The sequence below is a fragment of the Sarcophilus harrisii genome, chromosome 3, assembly GCF_902635505.1.
Source record: "Sarcophilus harrisii chromosome 3, mSarHar1.11, whole genome shotgun sequence".
Classification (NCBI taxonomy): Eukaryota; Metazoa; Chordata; class Mammalia; order Dasyuromorphia; family Dasyuridae; genus Sarcophilus; species Sarcophilus harrisii.
In genome coordinates this window covers 536,811,736-536,833,577 of record NC_045428.1, presented here as the reverse complement: position 1 = coordinate 536,833,577, position 21,842 = coordinate 536,811,736, and the positions used below count along the sequence as shown (strand labels likewise).

The window sequence follows — 21,842 nt, the reverse complement described above, 5'->3', positions numbered from 1 at the left end:
AAAGATGTCCTTGAAAACAATCTCTCCCCTGTCCAATCTATCTTTCTCACACCTACCAAACTTGATATATTTAAAGTATACATTATGTCATTCTCCTAGTCATAAAACTTCAGTAGTTCCCTGATATCTCTACAAAAAAAAATTCGATCTAAGAAGATTTCACTTTGCTCCTCCTTGAATACTAGACTGTGTGGCCTATGCAACTTTCTGTTCTACAACTCTTGGATTCTTTGATAATACATAAGAGATTCTTTCTCCCTCTCCCCATCCCCCCATCAGGATTTTTTTTTTGGGGGGGGGGAGGGAAGGGGCAGTGAGATGATCAGGGATAAGTGACTTGTCCAGGATCACACAGCTAGGAAGTATCAAGTGTGTGAAGCAAAATTTGAACTCAGTTCTTCCTGACTCCAGGGCCAATGTTCTATCCACTGTGTCACTAGTTGACCCTCCCCAGAATATTTTCCAATTTACTTATGAGTGAGAATTTATAAGAAAGAGACCCACTTCTAATCCATTATAATACATCATTATCTATTATTCTTCTCTATGTACATGATACTCATCTCTAACACAATGCCCTGCAAATAGTAGAAGCTTTTAAAATGGTCATTAAACTGAATTGGATTTGTGTTCTACAGTGTGTAGTTGGGGCAAAAAAAGGAATAAGATTCAGAGTGCTACTGATAGGCCAAGTACATTAGGTGGTAATGAAAAGAGAAGAGAGGGAGCAATAAGGGAGAGCAAGAATAAAAAAGGGAAGGGAGAGAGGTATGAGAAGGAAGGGAAGAGAAAGGGGCTAGAAAGGAAGAGAGAAGGAGGAAAAGGAGAAGAGGAGAATAAGGTAGGGCAAAGAGGTCAGGGAAGGGAAAGAAAGAGAAATGGGTGAGGGAATGCAGTAGAGAAACAAGAGAAGGAAACTCACCAATGTCTGTCTGCACACAATTACAGTTGAGCCGCAGTAGCAGATTTTCAGTGAACAATTCCGTAGGCACCTCACTCACTCGGTTCTGCCAGGATTCCAGATCAGTGAGGAGCCTCTGGTATCTTGTAGCGGACCAGTTCTCAATGGACTCCAATTTCTGGGGACCCCAGTTTTTCAGAAACTGGTGAATGTTCCTGAGCCATTTATAATTCTGACAGAACTTCTTCACTTCCAACAGCATATCCTAGATGCAACAGACAAGCAATGAGAGGCTGTGGGGCACAGTCCCTTCTGTACTAACAAGAATAGGAGGTAAGAGAGTCGAGTAAATGAAGGGGTGGGGTCTAGTAGAAATAGTCTAGATTAGGGAAAGAACAGTCAAGGAGGGAAAGAGGTCATAGGGAAAGAGGTCATTAAGTATTAAGAAGGTCTGAGCCAGTAAAGTTCAAAAAGGAAGAAAAAATAGTCAGACCATATGGTCTGCAGGAGGACAAGAAAGAGAAACAAAGGAGAATGGGGTAAAATAAAAGTAAGAATGGAGAAGGAGAGGTGAAGGAAGAGCAGAGAAGGGGAGTTCTCTTACTCCCTACCTCTACTAATGTTTTTTGGGTAGCCAGAGCCTTTTGGATTCCGTCATTTGTGTCCAAATCAATCTGTAGTTGGATTCGGCTAGGAGGAGCATACTGGGATCTTATTCTGTGTCCAAGTACCTCGAGAGGTCTGGCACTGGAGTCGGGCTTCCTGGAGCGCACCATCTCTGTCTCAGGGCCACAAAAGATTCTGACGGCTTCATTAGACTGGGCCCGCAATGCCAAGGAAATTAAGGCAGAGTCTAATTCCTCTTCATCCTCTTCCTCCACTAGCATAGTTGAAGTGTTCGTTGTGCTTCCTCCCGTCTGAGCCTCATCTAGTGTCCACAAAACACACACCCTGATATAGACATCAAGTCTGTTCCATGTATCACCATCACATACATAGATTCATTAAAATCAGCTCCAGAATACACACAAATACAAATTCACACAAGTCACACAAGCACAAAGCACCCTGGGATATTTCATGTTATAGATGAGTGATTCCAGACTGCTGGGGAGAATGCTAAATATAATGTGATAAGTAAAGGGAGGAGCAAAAGCTTTAAAGAGGAGACATTTTCCCCCCTTTTTTGAGAAGGTCTATATACTCTTCAGTATGAAGAGACACATATGGAGACAGACAGAAAGACTGGAAGTGGCAGCCATCTTCTCAATATTTCCAATTATCAACTTGCCTCCTCAGAAAATTTAGGGATTTTCTCTTTGGGTGAGATCGGGGCTTGAGATCTCATTTCACTCTAAGCTAAAGAGCTCATTCAGTCTACATATTTTCCAGTACATCCTAATTTGTATAATTTCTCTGAATGCTATATGTAATATGATTCAATAAAAAAGTTTAGTCACTATTCATTATTTGTGCTTCACATTTTGTGTAACTAGGATTTGGTAGGAAGGAATTAAGCTTGTGAATGTAAGCTTGGGGTAAGCTTCTCCACTTAAAAGCTATAAGAAAAGTAGTTTGTTTTATATCAAAATCATACCCAAAGACAAGCAATATTAGGCCAGGAGGTGGAAGGAGTGATGGTGCCAGATGGACATAATTCAAGTCTCAGACCTCTCTTTTAAAGAATGATTATAAAACAATCAGCCTTAAGTCCCTTCTCTTTCTCCCTCAAGTGAGAATTTCAATCTGCAATCTCCCTGGGAGAAGGATTGGAAAGAATGCCAAGATAATGTCTATCCAAAGGCTTCACACAGGTAATTCATGTAGACATACATCTTTCACGGGCAGCATAGTTACTCTCTTCGTACATGTATGCATACATAAGTTCATGAGCCTACTCTGACATTACTTTCAATTAGTTTCCCTAATTGTTCTGCCTCAGTTTCCCTAAATTACCCTGCCTCAGTTTCCCCAATTGTTCTGTCTCAATTCCTTGAATTGTTCTGTCTCAAACCCCCTGGTTGCAACCCCTCTTTTCTGCTTATTAGAACTGAGATAATTATGACTGTGGAGTCTGACATTCCAGAAGACAAGACTCCAGATGTCCTCTCTCAGATACCTAATTGTCATTGTCTATATCTCTAAGTTTCAGACTTCCTGGCTCCAGTTGGATACCTCCTAAGTCTTCCCAATATGTAAGAATTTGTGGTCCTACCCCCCAACCTGTCAGAACTGAATTGATGGTCCTTTTCTTAGAGATTTCAGCTCATCAGAGTTTGAACTCTACCCCCTCACCCTCCTCACCTTTGTTTACCTACCCAAGTTTAGAGCCATATATATTTCATGGGAAACTCACATTTGCTGCTGGATTCTTTGAGACAAAAGTCTCATTCAGCCCTGAGGTCAAAAATGAATTCTTTTGGTTCCAGAAAATCTCTCCCTTTCAGAAATCCAAATAAACTATTAAAACCTCTCTAATCTCTATCTTGCCTCGGTTTCTCCAGCATTATACAATGAAGAAAGCATGAACAATTTTACATCTATATGTACCCCTCTGGATATAGGTCTTGTCAGGGGAAAAAAAAAGGTCTCTGGGGTCCATATAATGTCTTATATGGCAAGATGGTATTATGACTTGTAAGTAAATTGGATTTAAATGAGGCAGGCTGTCCATAATCACCAGTCGCACTCTCTCCTCTAGAAGCATCTGGATCCAGTGGCAAGATATTGATCAGGATGCCTGGAGGTGGTCCCCAAAGGTAGCATGAGAGAGAGACCAAATGGGCAAATCAACTCATCCCACTCCGTCTCATTTAAAGGTAAGAAGTGAATTAAATTAATCAAAGGCATTTCAACAAAGTGTGAAAAGGCCTTGACAAATTTAGAAGTCTCTAATATGCTATTAGATGAATTAGAAATGATACCATTCAGGAAGAATGTTTATAATAGTTGAAGAACTATGAGGCTATTAATAAATATCAAGCCATTTTAGGCCCAAAGGGATTTGGAATCAAGTGAGTACATAGTAGCAGAAAAGAGATTTGTCTCTGAGAGGAAATCACTGGGGAGATGGAGAAGAGATTACCTTGGCTTCAACTTTGGCCTCCTTCCCCTGCCCAAATTTAGCCAGAGCCTTTGAGCAGTCCAGAGTATCATTGTATTCCCAGGACAACAATATGTGCACTGGGAATGGAGAAGAGACTGAATCTACAAGGAGCCTTGCAAGGAAACTACACCTTGCATAGAGGACACTTTCTGAACATTCCACTAAGGGAAGAAAAGGACTTCTAATATAGGACCTGTAAACTGCCACCTTTCCACATGTTCTAAGTGTGTGGTTCAGACAGCATTTAATTAAAAAAAGCTGGAGAGATATCAAGAAGCAAAGCAAAGTTTCTTATTTGATCTTGGGCATCCCACCCATGGGGCAGACAATTGAAGGGAAGAAGCTCCGTAGGGGGCAGGGTAACCCTTTTTATCCCTAATGCAAATACCCCCTCCCACCACTGACCCTCATTCTTATTGGCTGAGGATCTTACATTCTAAACTTGGGAACTACCCAAGAAATTGAACTTGACCAATAAGTACATAGTTGACCATATTTGGCCTAAACACAAAGACACTCATGTCATAGGAGGATAACAAGGGGACTTAAGTATGCCCTTAGGGGATAGCAGGGAGGGGACTTAAGTACTCCCTTGACTTAATGCTTAAAAAGTCCTTCAGGCCTACTCAAACTTTGAAATAGATGAAGCCTTACTCGATTTTCACAACTGTCTTGAAAGATCTCACCTCATCTGTTCATAAGCATAAGTCTACTTTTCCCAGGACTCAAATTATACTTGTGAATGTGTATGTCCCAGATTGTGAGAGCATGTTTTACATCAATTGTTCTTACTATATGACATTACAGTAAATACCACTTACTAAAAGCTAATTAAGTCTAGCTGACTAAATAATCAACTGACAAACATGATGAGAAATATATTGGTGGGAGCTCATGAACTACAGAGCACAGACAATCTTCAAATCCTCAGGGCTACTCCAAAAAACCTGAAAGCTAGATGAGTTCTGACTCCAACTGACAGTGAAAACAGAGTTGGAATAAACACCCCAGAGTATATGCTATAAAAGTGTAAGCTGCTTTGGGAAATAATAGGTTCCTCCTCCCTAAAGATCTTTGAACAAAGTCTAGATTAAAAATTAGGCTGTAGGAGCAGGTAGATGGCAGAGTAAATAGAATACCAGTCCTGAAGTCAGGAGGACCTGAGTTCAAATCTAGTCTCAGACACTTAACACTCCCTAGCTGTGTGATCCTGGGCAAGTCACTTAACCCCAATTGCCTCAGCAAAAAAAAAAAAAAAATTAGGCTATAAAAATTTGTCTCCAACTATTCAAGACCCCATATGAGATATTCTCAGCAAAGATACTGGAGTGGTTTGCCATTTCCTTCTCCAATTCATTTTACAGATAAGGAACTTTAGCAAACAGTATTAAGTGACTTGCCCAGAGTCACACAGCATTCAACGCTGAAGCATTTTCCCCTTGTTGAACAGCATCAAAAATTGAATTCAATAGATTATGAAGCAAATGTCTAGAAGGAACACTGTATATCAAATACTGGCATCTGTATAAATGCCAGTTGTGACTATTTTAAGGACAGCTAGGTGGCACAGCTAGTACCCAATTTGTAGTCAGGAAGATATCTTCCGGAGTTCAAATCTGGCCTCATTGTGACCTTAAGCAAGTCACTTAATTCAAACAGGGCCACATAGCTACTAAGTATCTGAAGACTAATAGTGGTACCCAGGCCCTTGTCTGCTTCAAAACTTGAATTCACTATCTGATGCATTTTGACCCGGAAAAGATGCTTCAGCACTTGATGCATGCTCCAGACTTGGTTATTGTCTTGGTTGAGCCAAGGCAATGTGAGACTGGCCAGGATACTGCCCAGTCACCGCCGCCTCCCCCCTCCCTAACCCCAACCCCAACCCCCTACCATTGCCCTTGGCCACAGGCAGCTCCTCTCCAGTGAAGGATGTCCTGGTGCACAGAACTGCTAAGTTGGGGCCTAGGATGCTGAGATTGCATTCATTGGTGGGGAGGTCATGGGGCAGTTCCTATAGGATGATGTGACTGCAGTGTAGTCTGCCAGCTCCCCAAACACTAGTACATGAAGGGACATGGAGCAGCAGTGGTGGCCCAAGCAGCAGCCCAGGCAGAGGCAGCAGCAGCAGCAGCCGCACAAGGTATTCCTCCAGGGCTGGACCACAGCTTCAGCTTCCACATCCAGTCTTCCCCCGCCCCCACACTCCTTTCTGGGAAGGTTGGAGGGGGTGGAGTTAGCAGGAAGGTCATAGTTACTGTCAAAAGTGAGTTGGGCCAAGAAGGGAGGAAGAGCCTTCGCTGGGCAGGGCTAGGCTAGCTTGTTAGCCCCACTTGCCACTTTGGGGAACTGAATAGGGAAGGCCTATTAAGCTGTGGATTGGAGATTCATGCAGGTTCCTTCTGGAACCATTTAAGGGTAAGTACTGAGATACCATTGTATATCCAAAATTTTCCACTCCATCTTCTGTGATTCTTGTTGATTCATAGTTATGGATAATTTCTTCCCTTCAAAACGAAGGCATGTATTCATGTGAAGGTGCAATTGGTTGTACCTTTGATCTATACCAAATTTCTTTCTACCAACCTTCTTTCTAAATTTCCCAGCAATTTTTATTAGTGAGTCCTTACTCCAGTATCAGGAGTGTTTGGGTTTATCAAAGGTATCATTTAGCTTCATTTTTTTCTATTATGTAGCAAATCATTTTTGTGATTATTGCTAAATAATGTAGCTGAGTTTGCTATTGTTAGATTCTATTCCTTAATGTTTTTCATTATCTCCCTGAAGAATTTTTAAATCTATTATTAATGAACTTCTTTATAAATTTATGATTTTTCTATCTCTATAAAGTAACCATTTTAATAATTTGATTGATACAGTATAGAACAAGTAATTTAGATATTGATCTTTTCATTATCTTGGTTTGGCCTACCTATGAAGACTTTTTTTCAATTATTTAGGCTTGTCTTTATTTCTGTAAAGAATATTTTGTAGTTGTATTCATATAGGTTCTTCTTGGAAGGTAGTCTCTCAAATATTTTATATATTATATAATTATTTTTAATAAGAATCTATCAATTCCTACTGTTGATATTATACCCCCAAAAGGTGGATTTATTTTGTTACCTGCTATTTTGCTTAAATTATTAAATTAATTTTTAGTTGACTCTCTAGGATTCTCTAAGTCATATCATATGAAAAAAAATTATAATTTTGTTTTCTTTTTGCTCATCTTAGTCTCATTTATTTTTGTCTCACTGTTATGGTTAATCTTTTTAGCATAATATCAAATAATAATAATAATGGACATTCTTTATCCTTGATCTAACTAGAAAGGCCTCTAGTTTAGCCCCATTATATGTAATGCTAGCTCTTCGTTTTAGATAAATATCTATCACATTAAAGAAATTTCCTCTTATTCCTATGTTTTCTAAATTTTTTTTAAAAAATAGGAATGATAAAATCCTGACCAAAGTTTTCTCTGCATCTATTGATAAAAACTGTTGCTATTCAAAATAATGGTTTGGTCATGTATACTTATTTTATATTTAACTTATACTTTAATATATTTAACATGTATTGGTCATCCTGCCATCTAGGGGAGGGGGTGGGGGGAAGGAGGGGAAAAATTGGAACAAAAGGTTTAGCAATTGTCAATGCTGTAAAATTACCCATGCATATAACTTGTAAATAAAAAGCTATTTTTAAAAAAATTGTTGCTATTATTGTTAATAAGGTCAATCATGTTGCTCAGTTTTCTTAATACTGAATCAATCCCATACCAAACTAAAATCAAAATGGGTACATGATTTGGGAGTAAAGAGTGATACTATAAGCAAATTAGGAGAGCAAGGTATAGTTTAGTGTAATGGTCAAGATAGCTTTCTTGAGGATCTCTGGATAGATCTTGGTCTTAGCAGGAGAGTCACTATGAGGATGGTCAGGGTCTGGAGTCTTTATTCTTGAGTCTGGAATCTGACCTTGAGCTCACACACACACTCACTCTCACACTCTTTCTCACTCAGGCTCTCCTCCACAGTCTATCTCCACTAGGCTGTTCACTCTGACTCTGTGTCCCCAGTTCTTTCAGGACTTAAATACCCTATTACAATTACATCATTATAGCATACTGAGTACATGCCAATTGTGGAACTATTACTTCACCATGCTAAATACTAAGTGTATGTAAACTAGAGAGCCATCATCTCATCAATCACACTGAGTTAACACCTTGTTGTAAGTATCCTCCTTTCAAGTATATTTCTCCAGAGGTTCCGGCCCTCTACAATTTACCTATTAGAACCTTTGGAGAAGGGAGGAATTTATAATCAAAGAACTAGAGAACACTATGAAATGCACAAGGAACAACTTTGATTATATTACATTAAAATTTTATGCACAAATAAAATCAATACAAACAAGATTAAAAGGGAACTACAAAGCTGGGGAAAAAATTTTACAGCCAGTGTTTCTGATAAAGGCCTCATTTATAAAATATATAAAGAACTATGTCAAATTTATAAAAATGCAAATCATTCCCCAGTTGACAAATGATCAAAGGATAAGAACAATTTTCAGATGATGAAATTAAAGCCATCTATAATCTTATGGAAAAAATGCTCCAAATCACTCTTGATTAGAGAAATGCAAATTTTTAAAAATCTGAGGTACCACCTCACCTCTCAGATTGACTAGGATGACAGGACAAGATAATGAAAAATGTTGGAGGGGATGTAGGGAAAATGGGAAATTTATACATTACAGGTAAAGTTGTGAAATGTAATGTGAAAATGTGAAATTCTGTTAAGCAATTTAGAACTATGCCCAAAGGGCTATAAAATTGTGCATATTCTTTGATCCAACAGTGCTACTTTTGGGTTTGTATCCCAAGGAAATCACAAAAGAAGGAAATGAATCCACACATTCAAAAATCTTTGGAGCAGCTCTTTTTGTGGTGGCAAAAAATTGGAAAATGAATACATACTCATCAACTAGAGAATAGCTGAATAAGTTATAGTATATTAAAGTAATGGAATATATTATTCTATAAAAAACTATTTTAGAAAGGCCTGAAAAGATTTATACAAACTGAAATGGAGTGAAACAAATAGAACCAGGAATACATTGTACACAGTAACAGCAAGACTATGCGATGATCAACTATGAAAAGACTCTGTTCTTAAGAACTCAACAGTTCAATATTCCAAGGCAATTTCAATAAACTTTGGATAGAAAAACATAATCTGCATCCAGAAAGACAACTATGGAGACGATGTAAATCAACACATGCTGTGTTCGCCTTTTTTTGTTTTTTTTTCTTTTGTGGTTTTTCCCTCGTCTTGCTTTTTCTCTCCCAACATGACTCATAAAGAAATGTGTACTAAAAAAACTAATGTAAATGCATAACCAGAAAACAATAAAAAAGAAAAAAGAATAATCAACTTTGTATTTTTGATACAATCCAATTTTGATCTAATTTGATTTGAATGTATCATTTTTGTGATATATTTCTGTAATACATTTTCTAGGTTTTTTGTCATATTTATTATAGATATTTTCAGTTTTGCAGTTTTCTTTGTTTTACTACTATCTGGCTTAGTTATCAAAACTTTGCTATTATCATATAAGTAATATAAAACCCATTTCTTTCCTACTTTTTTCAAATAGCTAATACCACATAGGACTTTTTCTATTTGATATAATTTTTAAATTCCAACTTGTTTTGAGGATTTTTCTTTGGAAGTCTATGGCTTATTCAATTTCTTTTTCTAAGTTTCATTGGTATATACATATATTCAAAATTGTTTCTAATAATTTCCTATATATATGTTTTCCTTCATTTGTTGTGAATTCTTTTTTACAACAGTTCCTTATTTTATTCATTAATTAAATAAGGGCTATTTGCCTTCAATTTTGTTTCTCTGATTTTTAAAATTAATGTTTTGCTGTTCAAATAAAATTTTAAAAATTTCTTTGTTTTCTAAGCTTTTTAGTTGTATGACAAATTAACATGTTCTTTGATAAAAATGTTTAGAGACACATTTTCTTCTAAGTACTTCTTTAGCTGCATTCCACATATTTGAGTTATCTCATAATTTTCCTTGATTATCATTTCTATTCCTTGACATAAATTCTTTAGGATTATTTAATCTACAATTAAATTTGGTCTTTAAGCCTTTCTTCAAAGACCCTTTACTGAACTAGATCTAATGCTAGGATCCAGGGTTAAGTCAACACAGTTAACAACTCACTTCTTTCCTGCTCCCTGCTCTATATGCAGCTCTGTAGGTCCCAGCCTAGTCCCCATGCAAAAGGCTCTTCTTGGGTCTCCTTAGCCCTCCTTGGATTTCCTAATTGTCATTCAGGCTGGCCCTTATTCTCAGTCTTTGTTGGTACTATTACTCTGTTCTAGGCCTGTTCTCTTCTCCTTCTATTCTAGGAAGGTGATTACTTACCTACCATTTCTAAGCTCATGATTCTCAGATCCACCTATCCTACCCTATCCTCTATGTTGAATTCCAGTCTCACATCTCCAACAGTCTTTTAAACATCTAAAGCTGGAGATCCTATAGATATTTTAAAACCAACATGTCCAAAACTGAACTCTATCTTTCTACCCAAATTCTTTTTTTCTCTAATATCCCCATTACTGTTAAGGGCACCACATAATCCCACTACCCCACATTCATAGATATCATATATCATTCTCGTCTCCTCACCATTATTCACACCCCATATCCAATCTTTTGCCAAAGCCTCTTGATTTCCTACATCTCTCAAATAGACCTCCTTCCTTCTTCTAATACTGTCACTACCCTTATCCTAATCTCACACTTGGACTACTGCAACAGCCTGCTGGTTGGTTCATCTGCCACAAATTTTTCCTCACTCCAGTCCATCTCCCTGATTTTCTTAAAGCCAAGTCTGACTCCATCACCTTCTAGTCAGAAATGTGTTCCCCTCCTAATTGATTCTTTTGTGGAGGCAAACTAAGGCCATCTTTTGCCTCAATTCTAATCTAGGCTTTAATTGCTGAATGGGCACTGCCTCAGACAAACTTGAGACTTGGGAAAGACCTTAGCTTAAAAAGGCAAGTTTTCTCACTATACTGGGGCCATTGCCAGGGATCCTGACTCATGGCTTGCCACTGGATCCAGAAGACTGGAGGAAAGAATGAGGCTCTGCCTCACTTAAATCCAATTCAAATCCCACTTGTATGTCAAAACTAAACATGCCTGACGTCATTGGTCCTATCTGAGACAACAACAATTTCCTATATATCCTGTATTTGGCTTGTTTCTACATAATTGTTTGTATGTTATCTGCATTAAATTGTGAGCTCTTTAAGGTTAGGAGATTGTTTTTTGTCTTCCTTTGTATCCCCAAGGCTTAACACAGTTCCTGGCATACAAAAAGCACTTAAATAAATGGCTATTGATTGAGTTATTTCATGTTACATGCTAAGGGGTTTATACAAATTTTGCTCTTTTTTTATAAAAGTTGATGATTAGGATATGTATTTGTTGATATGCTTTAACTTTGGTGTGAGAATGCAAGGAGCAAATAAGTTGGAAATATCACCTTCCATACTGGGACTGGGGGGGGGAGGGGGCGCGCACAAATTTTGTTTTTTGGAGACTTACCAAGCTATTGTTTAGTTTTATGAATGATTTTAAAACATCAAAAAAATAGAATTCCAAGCCTCTTCATAATTTTTCCAATTATAATTATAAGTCACAAAAGAAGGTTGGACAATAAAGAGGAAATCAATTATTTTGGTTTCACTCTCCAGCCTGACTTCCTTACACTTGCTATAGAACTGCACAGTGACACCTAATAGTTACACTTACATATTCAATTAATAATCATCACCCCCTTCAGAGTCAGTGGAGCCATGCATTGACTGACTCTTTGTGAAGTAAGTGATAAAAGGAATTTTAGCATCCTCATATGAAGTTTTCTAAGTTGTTAAGCAGTAGGTTGTTGTCATAAGATAAAATGTGGCCCAGAGAACAGCCAGCCCAGTCAGATAGGAAACCTGGAAGCCTAACTTGGGGTAATCAGTGCAGAATTCCCAATAATGATTATCCATTAACAATTTTAGCAAAACAATGAATGCTGGGATATCAGGAGATTGGCAACCAAATTTCTCCAAGACACTTATCAAGCTCTCAGTTTGGTAATAGAGGGAATCTCTATCTGGCCCTATAATCAGACATTTTTCTGTACTTCTCTAATAAGACAGCAACCCTAATCCCTAAGCACATTTTCAGTCATTACCTGACTCAGCATGTGCATAGGGTACAATATTTTGTTTATATTTCTGAAAGTTACTGCTAGAGAGTACACAGTATAGTGATTGGACCTCTAGCAAGATCTTATGAGATTATGCAATCTCCCTCACCTCTCTCCCAAGCCTCATCCCATTCAGAGATAGTACTAACTGTATAGGACAGAATTTGGGTTTTAAAGAGTCCTTTAGAGGCAGGCTACAGTGCTAGTAAACTAATCTGCCTGGAAAACTACTATTGGCAATTAAAGTATCAGTTTATAAGGTACCAAAAAGAAGAGAAGTTAGAGGGGAAAAAAATTGCAGAGAAACTTCCAGGAAAGAGATAGCAGAAATAAGCACAAGTTCAATATAAGCAACTTGAAGAAAAAATTATTTCTCCTTCAGGAGCCAAGTAACTAAGATGAGCCCAGAGAGTAGAAAGTCCAGTTCAGCATTGATCCAGAAGAAACCCTTAAATTCAAGTCAAGATTGAACTAAAGACATTAACTGAACTGGAACAGATTTAGTTAGAGCTAACAAGCTTAGTCATCAAGTTGTTTGGGTTTTTTTTTAATCTGTCAAGGGTGTTGAACTTGATTTCTAAAGTTTGCTTGTCTCTGTGAGACCAGTGATCTGGCTTTAGGGTAGGTGATGGGGAAGCAAACAAGGCCCAATGAGAAAGAATTGGCAGAGACAAAGAGAAGACAACACCTGAAGCCCAAGAGCCAAATTATAAAAAGAGCATCACAGTAACTCTTAAGACCGAACTCCAGATAAGACCAGATTACTAATATCCACTTTTATGAACTATTCTCAAAAACTCTCTCCACTGCCACTTTCATTCGCACCCCACAATATTTGCTCAATATTTACTCTCAGAGCTTTGGATCGACTCTCTCCACACTAAACACAAATTCCATAAAACTCTTTTCTGGAGTCACAAGGAAGGAGCTAAGCCACTATAACCTATCCTAGGCAATCTTTTCATATCACTTTTCCCCCCATTCCTCCAATGCCCTGGTTCCCTTTTCTCCTGCTCATCATTCCAAGCTTGGTCAGGCCTCAGCCAGGGCCAAAATGAATGTGTCTTTTTTGTTACATACCTGAAGCTTGGGGAAGGTTTACAGGGGTTTGAGGATCTGCAGTCTTCATGACCTTTCAAATGAGGATGTCAGAGAAAATGCAGAAAATAAGAACAGAGAGGGTAATGAACATTAGGCTGAGGGCAGTGGGCACTTTGAAGGGATGGTGGTGGTGGTGATGGTAAATAAGAAGAAAGGAAAGAAGGGTGGTGGGAATCAAGGTGGCCCCCAGAAATATATTTCAGGTGCATGGATGACTGCAGGAGCTACAGCTAGGACAGAGCTCCTACCACACAGAATTTTGGTGGAGTATAGGGCCTGGCCACACTGATATCTACAACTTTACAGAGATCTGTGCCAGATACTGTGTGACCCAGAAATATATTCCCTTCTCAAACTCCACTCCTAGTCCAGTTACCGTTAGGGCTGAGGTCACCACAGTCTTCAACCCTTCAGATAAACTATGAGCCATCTGCTCTGCACTTGGCACCACGAGTAGCTTTCCATCTTCATCAAAGGCTAACTTTCCTGTCAGCAAGGCAACTGTCCTTGGAGCCTGGAGAGGATACCCAGCAAAAATCATTGGGAAGCTAACCTTCTCCATTTTCCTGAACTTTGTACTTACCCCATACTACTCTGCCTTGCTCTTACCTGTAGGACACAAGTAACAAATTTGATCAGCTCGTTCTCCAAAATAGAGATGAGGTTCTGACAAGTCATGAGGTCAACAAGGCAGGCAAGGCGCCCCAAAAGTTGCCACCACAGCTCAGCTCGGTTCAGCTTCTGCATTAGCTGCTGCCTACGAAACCACTTTCGGTACATGGAGCCCTTTGCTGAACTGTACTCAGAGACGCTCTCCACTCGCTCCTGCAGGCCCTGCCGCATGCGATATGTGTCTTCATGCACCTGGCATAGAAGATGGAAACACAGTAAGGCAGAGCCACAGACCCAACCCGGTTATAAGTCCAACATAACCCAAAGTCCAGACCATTTATATACACAGCAGCAAAAATATGTGAAGTAGAACCACCTTTTAGAAAGGTAAAGAAAAAAAGGATAGATCTATCTAGAGCTAAAAATCTAAAAGTCATCAAGTTTTGTTTTATTTAATCTGTCAATCAGGATGTTGAACTCAATTTCTCAAGTTTGCCTATTTCTGTGAGACCAAAGATATGGCTTCAGGGCAGGTGATGGGGAAGAAAACAAGGTCCAATGGGAAAGAGAAGTAAGAGAATGAACTTTCACTTAACCTTACCATTCTTCCAAACTTCTAGTCTAGATCTTCCTTTTCTCAAACTCCTAAAAACAAAAGGAACCACCCACCTACATTGATTGCTTCTACTTCCTTTCCTTTTATCTACTCTTTAAACTCTTGTAATCCTAACTTTGCCTAACTTCGATCATTCAATTGAAACTTTTCAAGAATACTAACAATCTCTTAATTGCCAAATCTAATGGTCTTTTCTCATTCTCCCTCATTCCTTACTTCTTTCCCAATCAAGTGCCATGTAGAAGATGGCACTCTAGCTAATATTTAAAGGAAACTGGATTCCAAAAGGGAGAGATGAGGAGATAAGGAGTCTAGCCTGTGTAAAGACATGAAGATGGAGGAAAGAATGTACTATGTGAAGAACAAGGTCAATGAAATATGTAATAGATGAAGAGAAGTAATACTGAATAAGACTGGAAAGCCAAGTAAGAATCCATGATAAAGGGCTTCCCATACCAAACACAGTACTGTTATTTATCCTTCATTCTCAAAAACCAGGACATTAGGAAGGAGATGCCACAGCATGCAAGTAAATTGGTTTGGAGCTAGGGAGGCCTGGGCAAGGTCGCCTGCCTCACTTTCCCCTCCAGAGCCAGCTATAGATCAGGATGACTGGAGATGGCCTTGGATCTAATGGGAGACCTGGGCCTTTCAAAGCCAAGGTCTTTAACAAGTTTGACTAACCACCCATTCAGTGGTTAAAGTTAGCTAGCAACTAAGGCTAAGATAAAGTGGGAGAGGATTACATATATAGCTCTTCCTTTTTTCTTTTTTCTTCCTTAACAAGAGACTAAGAAGGTTCTAACTTTATCAGAAGGAATTAGGCTGTTCTAAGCAGATATGGAGAACCAAAACTCAGCTGGGGAAAGTCCAAGTTTGAAGATTTTCAGACAAGTGACCAATGATACCCCTTCCCTCCTCAATCAATAAAACAATCAGCATATTCATGAAGCATTTCCTATGTTCTGGGGGTTGTGCTAGGTGCTGGGGACACAAAAATCCTGAGAAAGAAAAGCAAACTGAGTAAAGCCAATCAGTATTTGATCCTAGAGGAAATAAGTGGAATTTATCTCAAGGAGCAGGGAGTGGGGGAAAGTGCCATGGTAAGACTTGTTATTTGGGAGTACCACTTTTGCAACTGTAGAGAATGTATTGGAGAGAAGTTAAGACATGAAACAAGGAAACCGATAAGGAAACTTGACAGCTGATTGTATATATAGGGTGCATAACAATGAGGCAATTAAAATGAACTTGAAGTTGTGAATCTGAGTAAAGAGATGACAGAGCCCACAAAAGAAAAAGGGAAATTTATACGAGTTGTAGGTGGGTACGTAGAAATAATGAATTCTGTCTTGGGCATGCTGGGTTTGAGATGCTTAAAAGATATCAGTTGGATATATTTAGGAGGTAGCTAATGATGCAAGAACTGAACTTAGGAGGTAGTGAAGGGCTAAATGTCTAGACCTGGGACTTCTGGCTAAAGATGCCTGCCTAAGTGGATAAAGGCAGTTCAACTCCCCCACATCTACTCAAACAAAAATCTAAAAAAAATCCTCAGTAGCATTTCTTAGCTGTGTGACCTTCAGCAAGTCACGTAACCCCAACAACAACAAATCATCAGACCAAATAATGATTAGGAAATTGATCAAGTCAATGGAATAGGTTAGGTTCAAAGGACAAAACAGCCAATAACTTTAATAATCTAGTGTTTGACAAACCCAAAGACCCCAGTTTTTGGGATAAGAATGCATTATTTGACAAAAATTGCTGGGAAAATTGGAAATTAGTATGGCAGAAACTAGGCATTGACCCACACTTACCACTATATACCAAGATAAAGTCAAAATGGGTTCATGATCTAGGCATAAAGAATGAAATTATAAATAAATTGGAAGAGCAAAAGATAGTTTACCTCTCAGACCTGTGGAAGAGGAAGGAATTTATGACCAAAGAAGAACTAGAGACCACTATTGACTACAAAATAGAAAATTTTGATTATATCAAATTGAAAAGATTTTGTACAAACAAAACTAATGCAGACAAGATTAGAAGGGAAGCAAAAAACTGGGAAAACATTTTTACAGTCAAAGGTTCTGATAAAGGACTCATTTCGAAAATATATAGAGAAGTGACTCTAATTTATAAGAAATCAAGTCATTCTCCAATTGATAAATGGTCAAAGGATATGAACAGACAATTCTCAAAGAAATTGAAACTATTTCTATCCATATGAAAATATGCTCCAAGTCATTATTAATCAGAGAAATGCAAATTAAGACAACTCTGAGATACCACTACACACCTGTCAGACTGGCTAGAATGACAGGGAAAGATAATGCGGAATGTTGGAGGGGATGTGGGAAAACAGGGACACTAATAAATTGTTGGTGGAATTGTGAATACATCCAACCATTCTGGAGAGCAATTTGGAACTATGCTCAAAAAGTTATCAAACTGTGCATACCCTTTGATCCAGCAGTGTTTCTACTGGGCTTATACCCCAAAGAGATACTAAAGAAGGGAAAGGGACTTGTATGTGCCAAAATGTTTGTGGCAGCCCTGTTTGTAGTGGCTAGAAACTGGAAACTGAGTGGATGCCCATCAATTGGAGAATGGCTGAATAAGTTATGGTATATGAATGTTACCGAATATTGTTCTGTAAGAAATGACCAGCAGGATGAATACAGAGGCTTGGAGAGACTTACATGAACTGATGCTGAGTGAAATGAGCAGAACCAGGAGATCATTATATACGACAACAACGATACTGTATGAGGATGTATTCTGATGGAAGTGGATTTTTTTGACAAAGAGAAGATCTAACTCAGTTTCAATTGATCAAGGATGGACAGAAGCAGCTATACCCAAAGAAAGAACACTAGGAAATGAATGTAAACTGTTTGCATTTTTGTTTTCCTTCCCAGGTTATTTTTTACCTTCTGAATCCAATTCTCCCTGTGCAACAAGATAACTGTTCGGTTCTGCACACATATATTGTATCTAGGATATACTGCGACATATTCAACATATATAGGACTGCTTGCCATCTGGGGAAGGGGGTGAAGGGAGGGAGGAGAAAAGTCGGAACAGAAGTGAGTGCAAGGGATAATGTTGTAAAAAAAAAAAAAAAAAAAATTACCAGGCATGGGCTCTGTCAATAAAAAGTTAAAAAAAAAAAAAAAAGGAAATTGATCAAGAAACTATCAGCCAGAAAGCCTGAGGCAATAGGAAAGAAGGCTGTCAACAAGCCACCTGCCAACTTATAAGCAAACAATCCAGCAGGTTCTTAACATGTCAAGAGATGGGCCAGACACACATATTGGTGATAAGATTCTCTCTCCCCAGTCGGAGAGAGTGAAGGACTTCCTTGATAAATCCATTGGAGGACAAGGGACCCAAAAAGCGTATCTTGGAAGCTACAGGGCTTCCAAGTAATCAGTCTAGAGGTATAGCAGCATTCAGCCAGAAACACAGATTCAATTCCCTGGAACTCCTGAGAACACAAAGTACACTGAAGAAGGAGCATTTTGAACCTCAAAAATTCAAGGGGGCCTAACCTGGAGAGCTAAGAGATTAGAACAGGGAGCTCAGATAAATCAAACTAAGAGCAAAAAGAACTGACCACATCACTCAAAAGTACCAAAGAAGGCAGAGTCTGGCTCTGATAAAAAGCCCCAATAAAAGATGACTACAGGGAAGATATAGGCTGCTATAAAGAATTTTAATGTACAAAAATGCAATCTAGAAGGAGAAAATAACTCAATATTAATTGCAAAGGAAAAAGTAAATTTTCCACAAGGACTATGGAAATATCTAAAAGAAATTATGCTAGACATAAAAAAAAAATTAAATAAAATCTCTGAAAAAAAAACAGTGAAATAGTGAGATATTTATAAATAGCTTAAAAGAGAAACTGGTATAATCAGGTTTCCAAGTATGGTATATTTTCATGCTGCTTCATAGGCATAACTCTAGATTGAGCAAATACCTCAGGTCACATGTCTATGTGAAAATGCAGTTTAGGTGCCAGAATTTTAGGGAGGAGATATTTATCAAAAGGATATATTAGGTTCCAAAAATTAGTCTTTTGGGGACCAATTCTGAATATATGGAGAGAAAGAAACAGTCTCTGGAAATGGCAGACATAGGGAAGAAAACTCCTCAATAAGTTCCTGATTTCAAGCTTTTCTGATTAGAGAATTTTCCTTTGGATGAAAGATCAGGACCTTTCTCTTGTTTGAGTTGAAATCTTGTGGTGTTCTCTTCTTTTCTAAAATATGATCATTCTCTGGGAGCAGGTTTCTTGGGGAGGTTTCTGGAGGCAGCCTTAGTTTCAGTTCAGAGTAATAATCACCTCAAATACAGCCAGCTGATAAAATCCAAAATTTTATTTTCTCCTTCCAAGTCTTGTCTCTTTCCTTGGGCCTGGTTAGTTTTCTTAGAGGCCTACCTCTCTCCTTGGTTCTAAGAGCTCTTGCAGCTTGTCTTTTGTCGCCTCCAGCTCCCTCTGAATCTTGGTTCTCCTTTCCATTGACTCCAAGAGCTCCTTATATAGAATCTCTTAAAGGTATGAACCTAAAGGTTGACTGTTCCTCTGAGAGAGTGGGATTGTGGGTTTCTGACTTGTGAATCTCTCAAACTTGTGAACTCTAATGTGTAAACTCTTAAAGGTTTAAACATTGTTTCTATTGACTCAAATGACTTTGTAAGGATTCTAAAATCTCATCTCACTTTAATCTAAAAAACCCATTCACTCTATATTCTCTGTTAATTCTAATCTATATAAATTTTCTGAATTGTTTGCTATATGTTTTGATACCTATTAACTGTCTATGATAATCTTTAATATAACTAACATTTCATAGGAAGAAGTTAAGTCTATAGATATATTTAAGGTAACTCTCCTTTAGGAACTGCAAGGGAAGTGGCTTTTGTTTTGAACTTAAATCTTACCCCAGACAAGTAATTGTCAAAGTGGGGAGGAGAGAAGGGGACACAGTAGAGTGATATCATTCTAGGCCAATACTCTTCTCAAAGACTAAAGAACAGAGGATTCAGTTTCAAGGTCGTTCTTCTGCTCCCCTTAAGGCAGAAATTGTAATCTGTGATCTCCCTTGGAAAGGGAGGCAAGATTCCAAAGATAGCTATCAACACCTTTCACACACCACATTTAGACAATTCATGCAGACATATATAACCTATATGGTCTGTGTGCATACACACACACTGTCAAAAGGCAAATTTTGCCAAAATAGCAGATTCCATAAAAATTACAATATACCAAAGAAAAATGAATGGCTCCATGAAACAACAACAAAAAAAGATTTGTTAAAAAAAAATGAAAAGATTGAAAAAACAGAAGAAAACATAAGCTATTTTCTACCAAAGACAACTTAGTTGGAAAACAGGTAAAGGACAGATAATCTAAGAATCATCAGACTCCTTGAAAATTATGGATATGTTTTTAAAAGCCTAAGCATTGTATTTCAAGAAAACACAGGTGAAAACTACCCCAGAATTAGAATTACTCTCAGAATTAGAAAGCAAAGAAGAAAATAGAAAGGCTTGCTCACCTCCTAAAAGAAACCCTCAAAGTGGAAAAAACAAGCAAACAAACAACAACAACAACAAAACGACTGCAAGCAACCAGAGGGGAAAATGGTAAGAATTAAGGAACCAAAGAATCACATGTAGAGTCACTCAAAACCTGACAGCTTCAGATGAGAGGTAATCCTGAAATTCAATATTATAAAAGATAAGAGATATAGGCTTATAAAATGAGAATAATTTACCCTTCAAAGTTCCTACAAGGGAAAAAATAGACCTTTAATGGAAGAAAACAGTTAAAGATTTCTGATATAAAAAACAGTTGAATAAATCTTTGAAATTTTAACAGTCAAAAAAACCTAGAAAGATAAATTTTATTTGAGAAATTATAAGGGGCTTTATGATAACATGATAATAATATTGGATTTGATTGGTGGACTTTAGGAACAACTCTTATTCAGGAGACATCACCACATAGGAATATAAATAAAGGAAAAGAAACAGAGTATGGAAAAGACATATGGGCAGCAGGGGCTACAATTGTTCCCTGTAACTTCTAGCATTAGATCCATAAATAGGAAGCACTATTTAAGCATTAATTTTGTTGGCACTTGAACCCCACCCTATTTTATTAATGGGACTGCAGGAACAATGTGAAGTACAGCAAAGTTCTAAATCCTGGAGCAAAATTACCAAGACCCTGGAGTCAGAATCCTCCTTGCTATTTGTCCATATGCCTGTGTCTCTAAGAAACTTGTAGGTTTCTATAGTGCTTTCTAAATTAATTATTAAATTGCATCTATCCAGTTGTCATTTCATTGGGAGATAGGAAGTCTAAAATAAAACTTTGGGTTAGGTCTCATGATTTAATCCCATCACATGACTGAGAGATGAAAGAAAATGATGCAAGCCTAAAAAGGTAAACTGGTTGTAGGAACTGAATAGAAAATATAGTCTATATTACATGAAATAAACACTTCTGTTTTTATTAATCTTATGCCTAATCCAGTTGAACTGTTTACTAAGATAACGATCTTCTAATAATATGTTGACAAGAAAGAGTGAAAAAGCTAAGATGGGGATCTCCTAAAAGAATTGGTTAAGTCATGATCCTAAATAGATAAGATTCCAAGAAAAAAATAGTAGGACACAGCACTTCTAAGTGATACTATATATCCATGGTTCCACCTGTTTAAACAGAAGATGAGGTTCAAGCACTAGTCACCACATCACTCCATGAACTGGAAAACAACTAAAATATTCAAAAATTAATGAAACTTCTTAATCATGGTCTATCAATACAATGAAATAGTATAACACAATAAAACATTACAAGTATGAATAATATGAAGAAATTTGAAATGTTTGTAAAGTAATTCAAAGAGAAAAAACTAAAACCAAAAGAACAGTCAACAAATTATCTATAAGGAAGAAATATATTTACATGTATATATATGTATGTGTATATGTATATATAAATATATAGATCTACAGATATATATATACATATACACCTAGATACAAACAGACAAGAACAACAAAGATGGGAATACAGAAGTTGTAATTAAGGAGCTGCTATGGATTTTTATGTAAAAAATAATTTTCCACTTTATGGAACTATAAACATATTGACTAGCTTTGTTGCTGCTTAAAATTAAGTGCAT

General features: G+C 37.6%; 1 protein-coding gene across 4 annotated transcripts in view; it reads right to left on the bottom strand.

Annotated features, from left to right (window-relative positions):
• The window catches only part of DNHD1 (dynein heavy chain domain 1), a 99,886-nt gene that overhangs the window by 48,052 nt on the left and 29,992 nt on the right, over positions 1-21,842 (bottom strand). For all 4 annotated transcript variants that reach the window (XR_004233301.1, XM_031962085.1, XM_031962083.1 and 1 more), the window contains exons 9-13: positions 14,013-14,267; positions 13,780-13,917; positions 13,383-13,434; positions 1,513-1,829; positions 923-1,166 (exon numbers count right to left, since the gene is read on the bottom strand). Coding sequence is in view for 3 of the 4 variants with exons in the window: in XM_031962085.1 (XP_031817945.1) it covers positions 923-1,166; positions 1,513-1,829; positions 13,383-13,434; positions 13,780-13,917; positions 14,013-14,267 (1,006 nt within the window). In the remaining variant the exon portion in view is untranslated. The remainder of the gene's footprint in view (positions 1-922; positions 1,167-1,512; positions 1,830-13,382; positions 13,435-13,779; positions 13,918-14,012; positions 14,268-21,842) is intronic.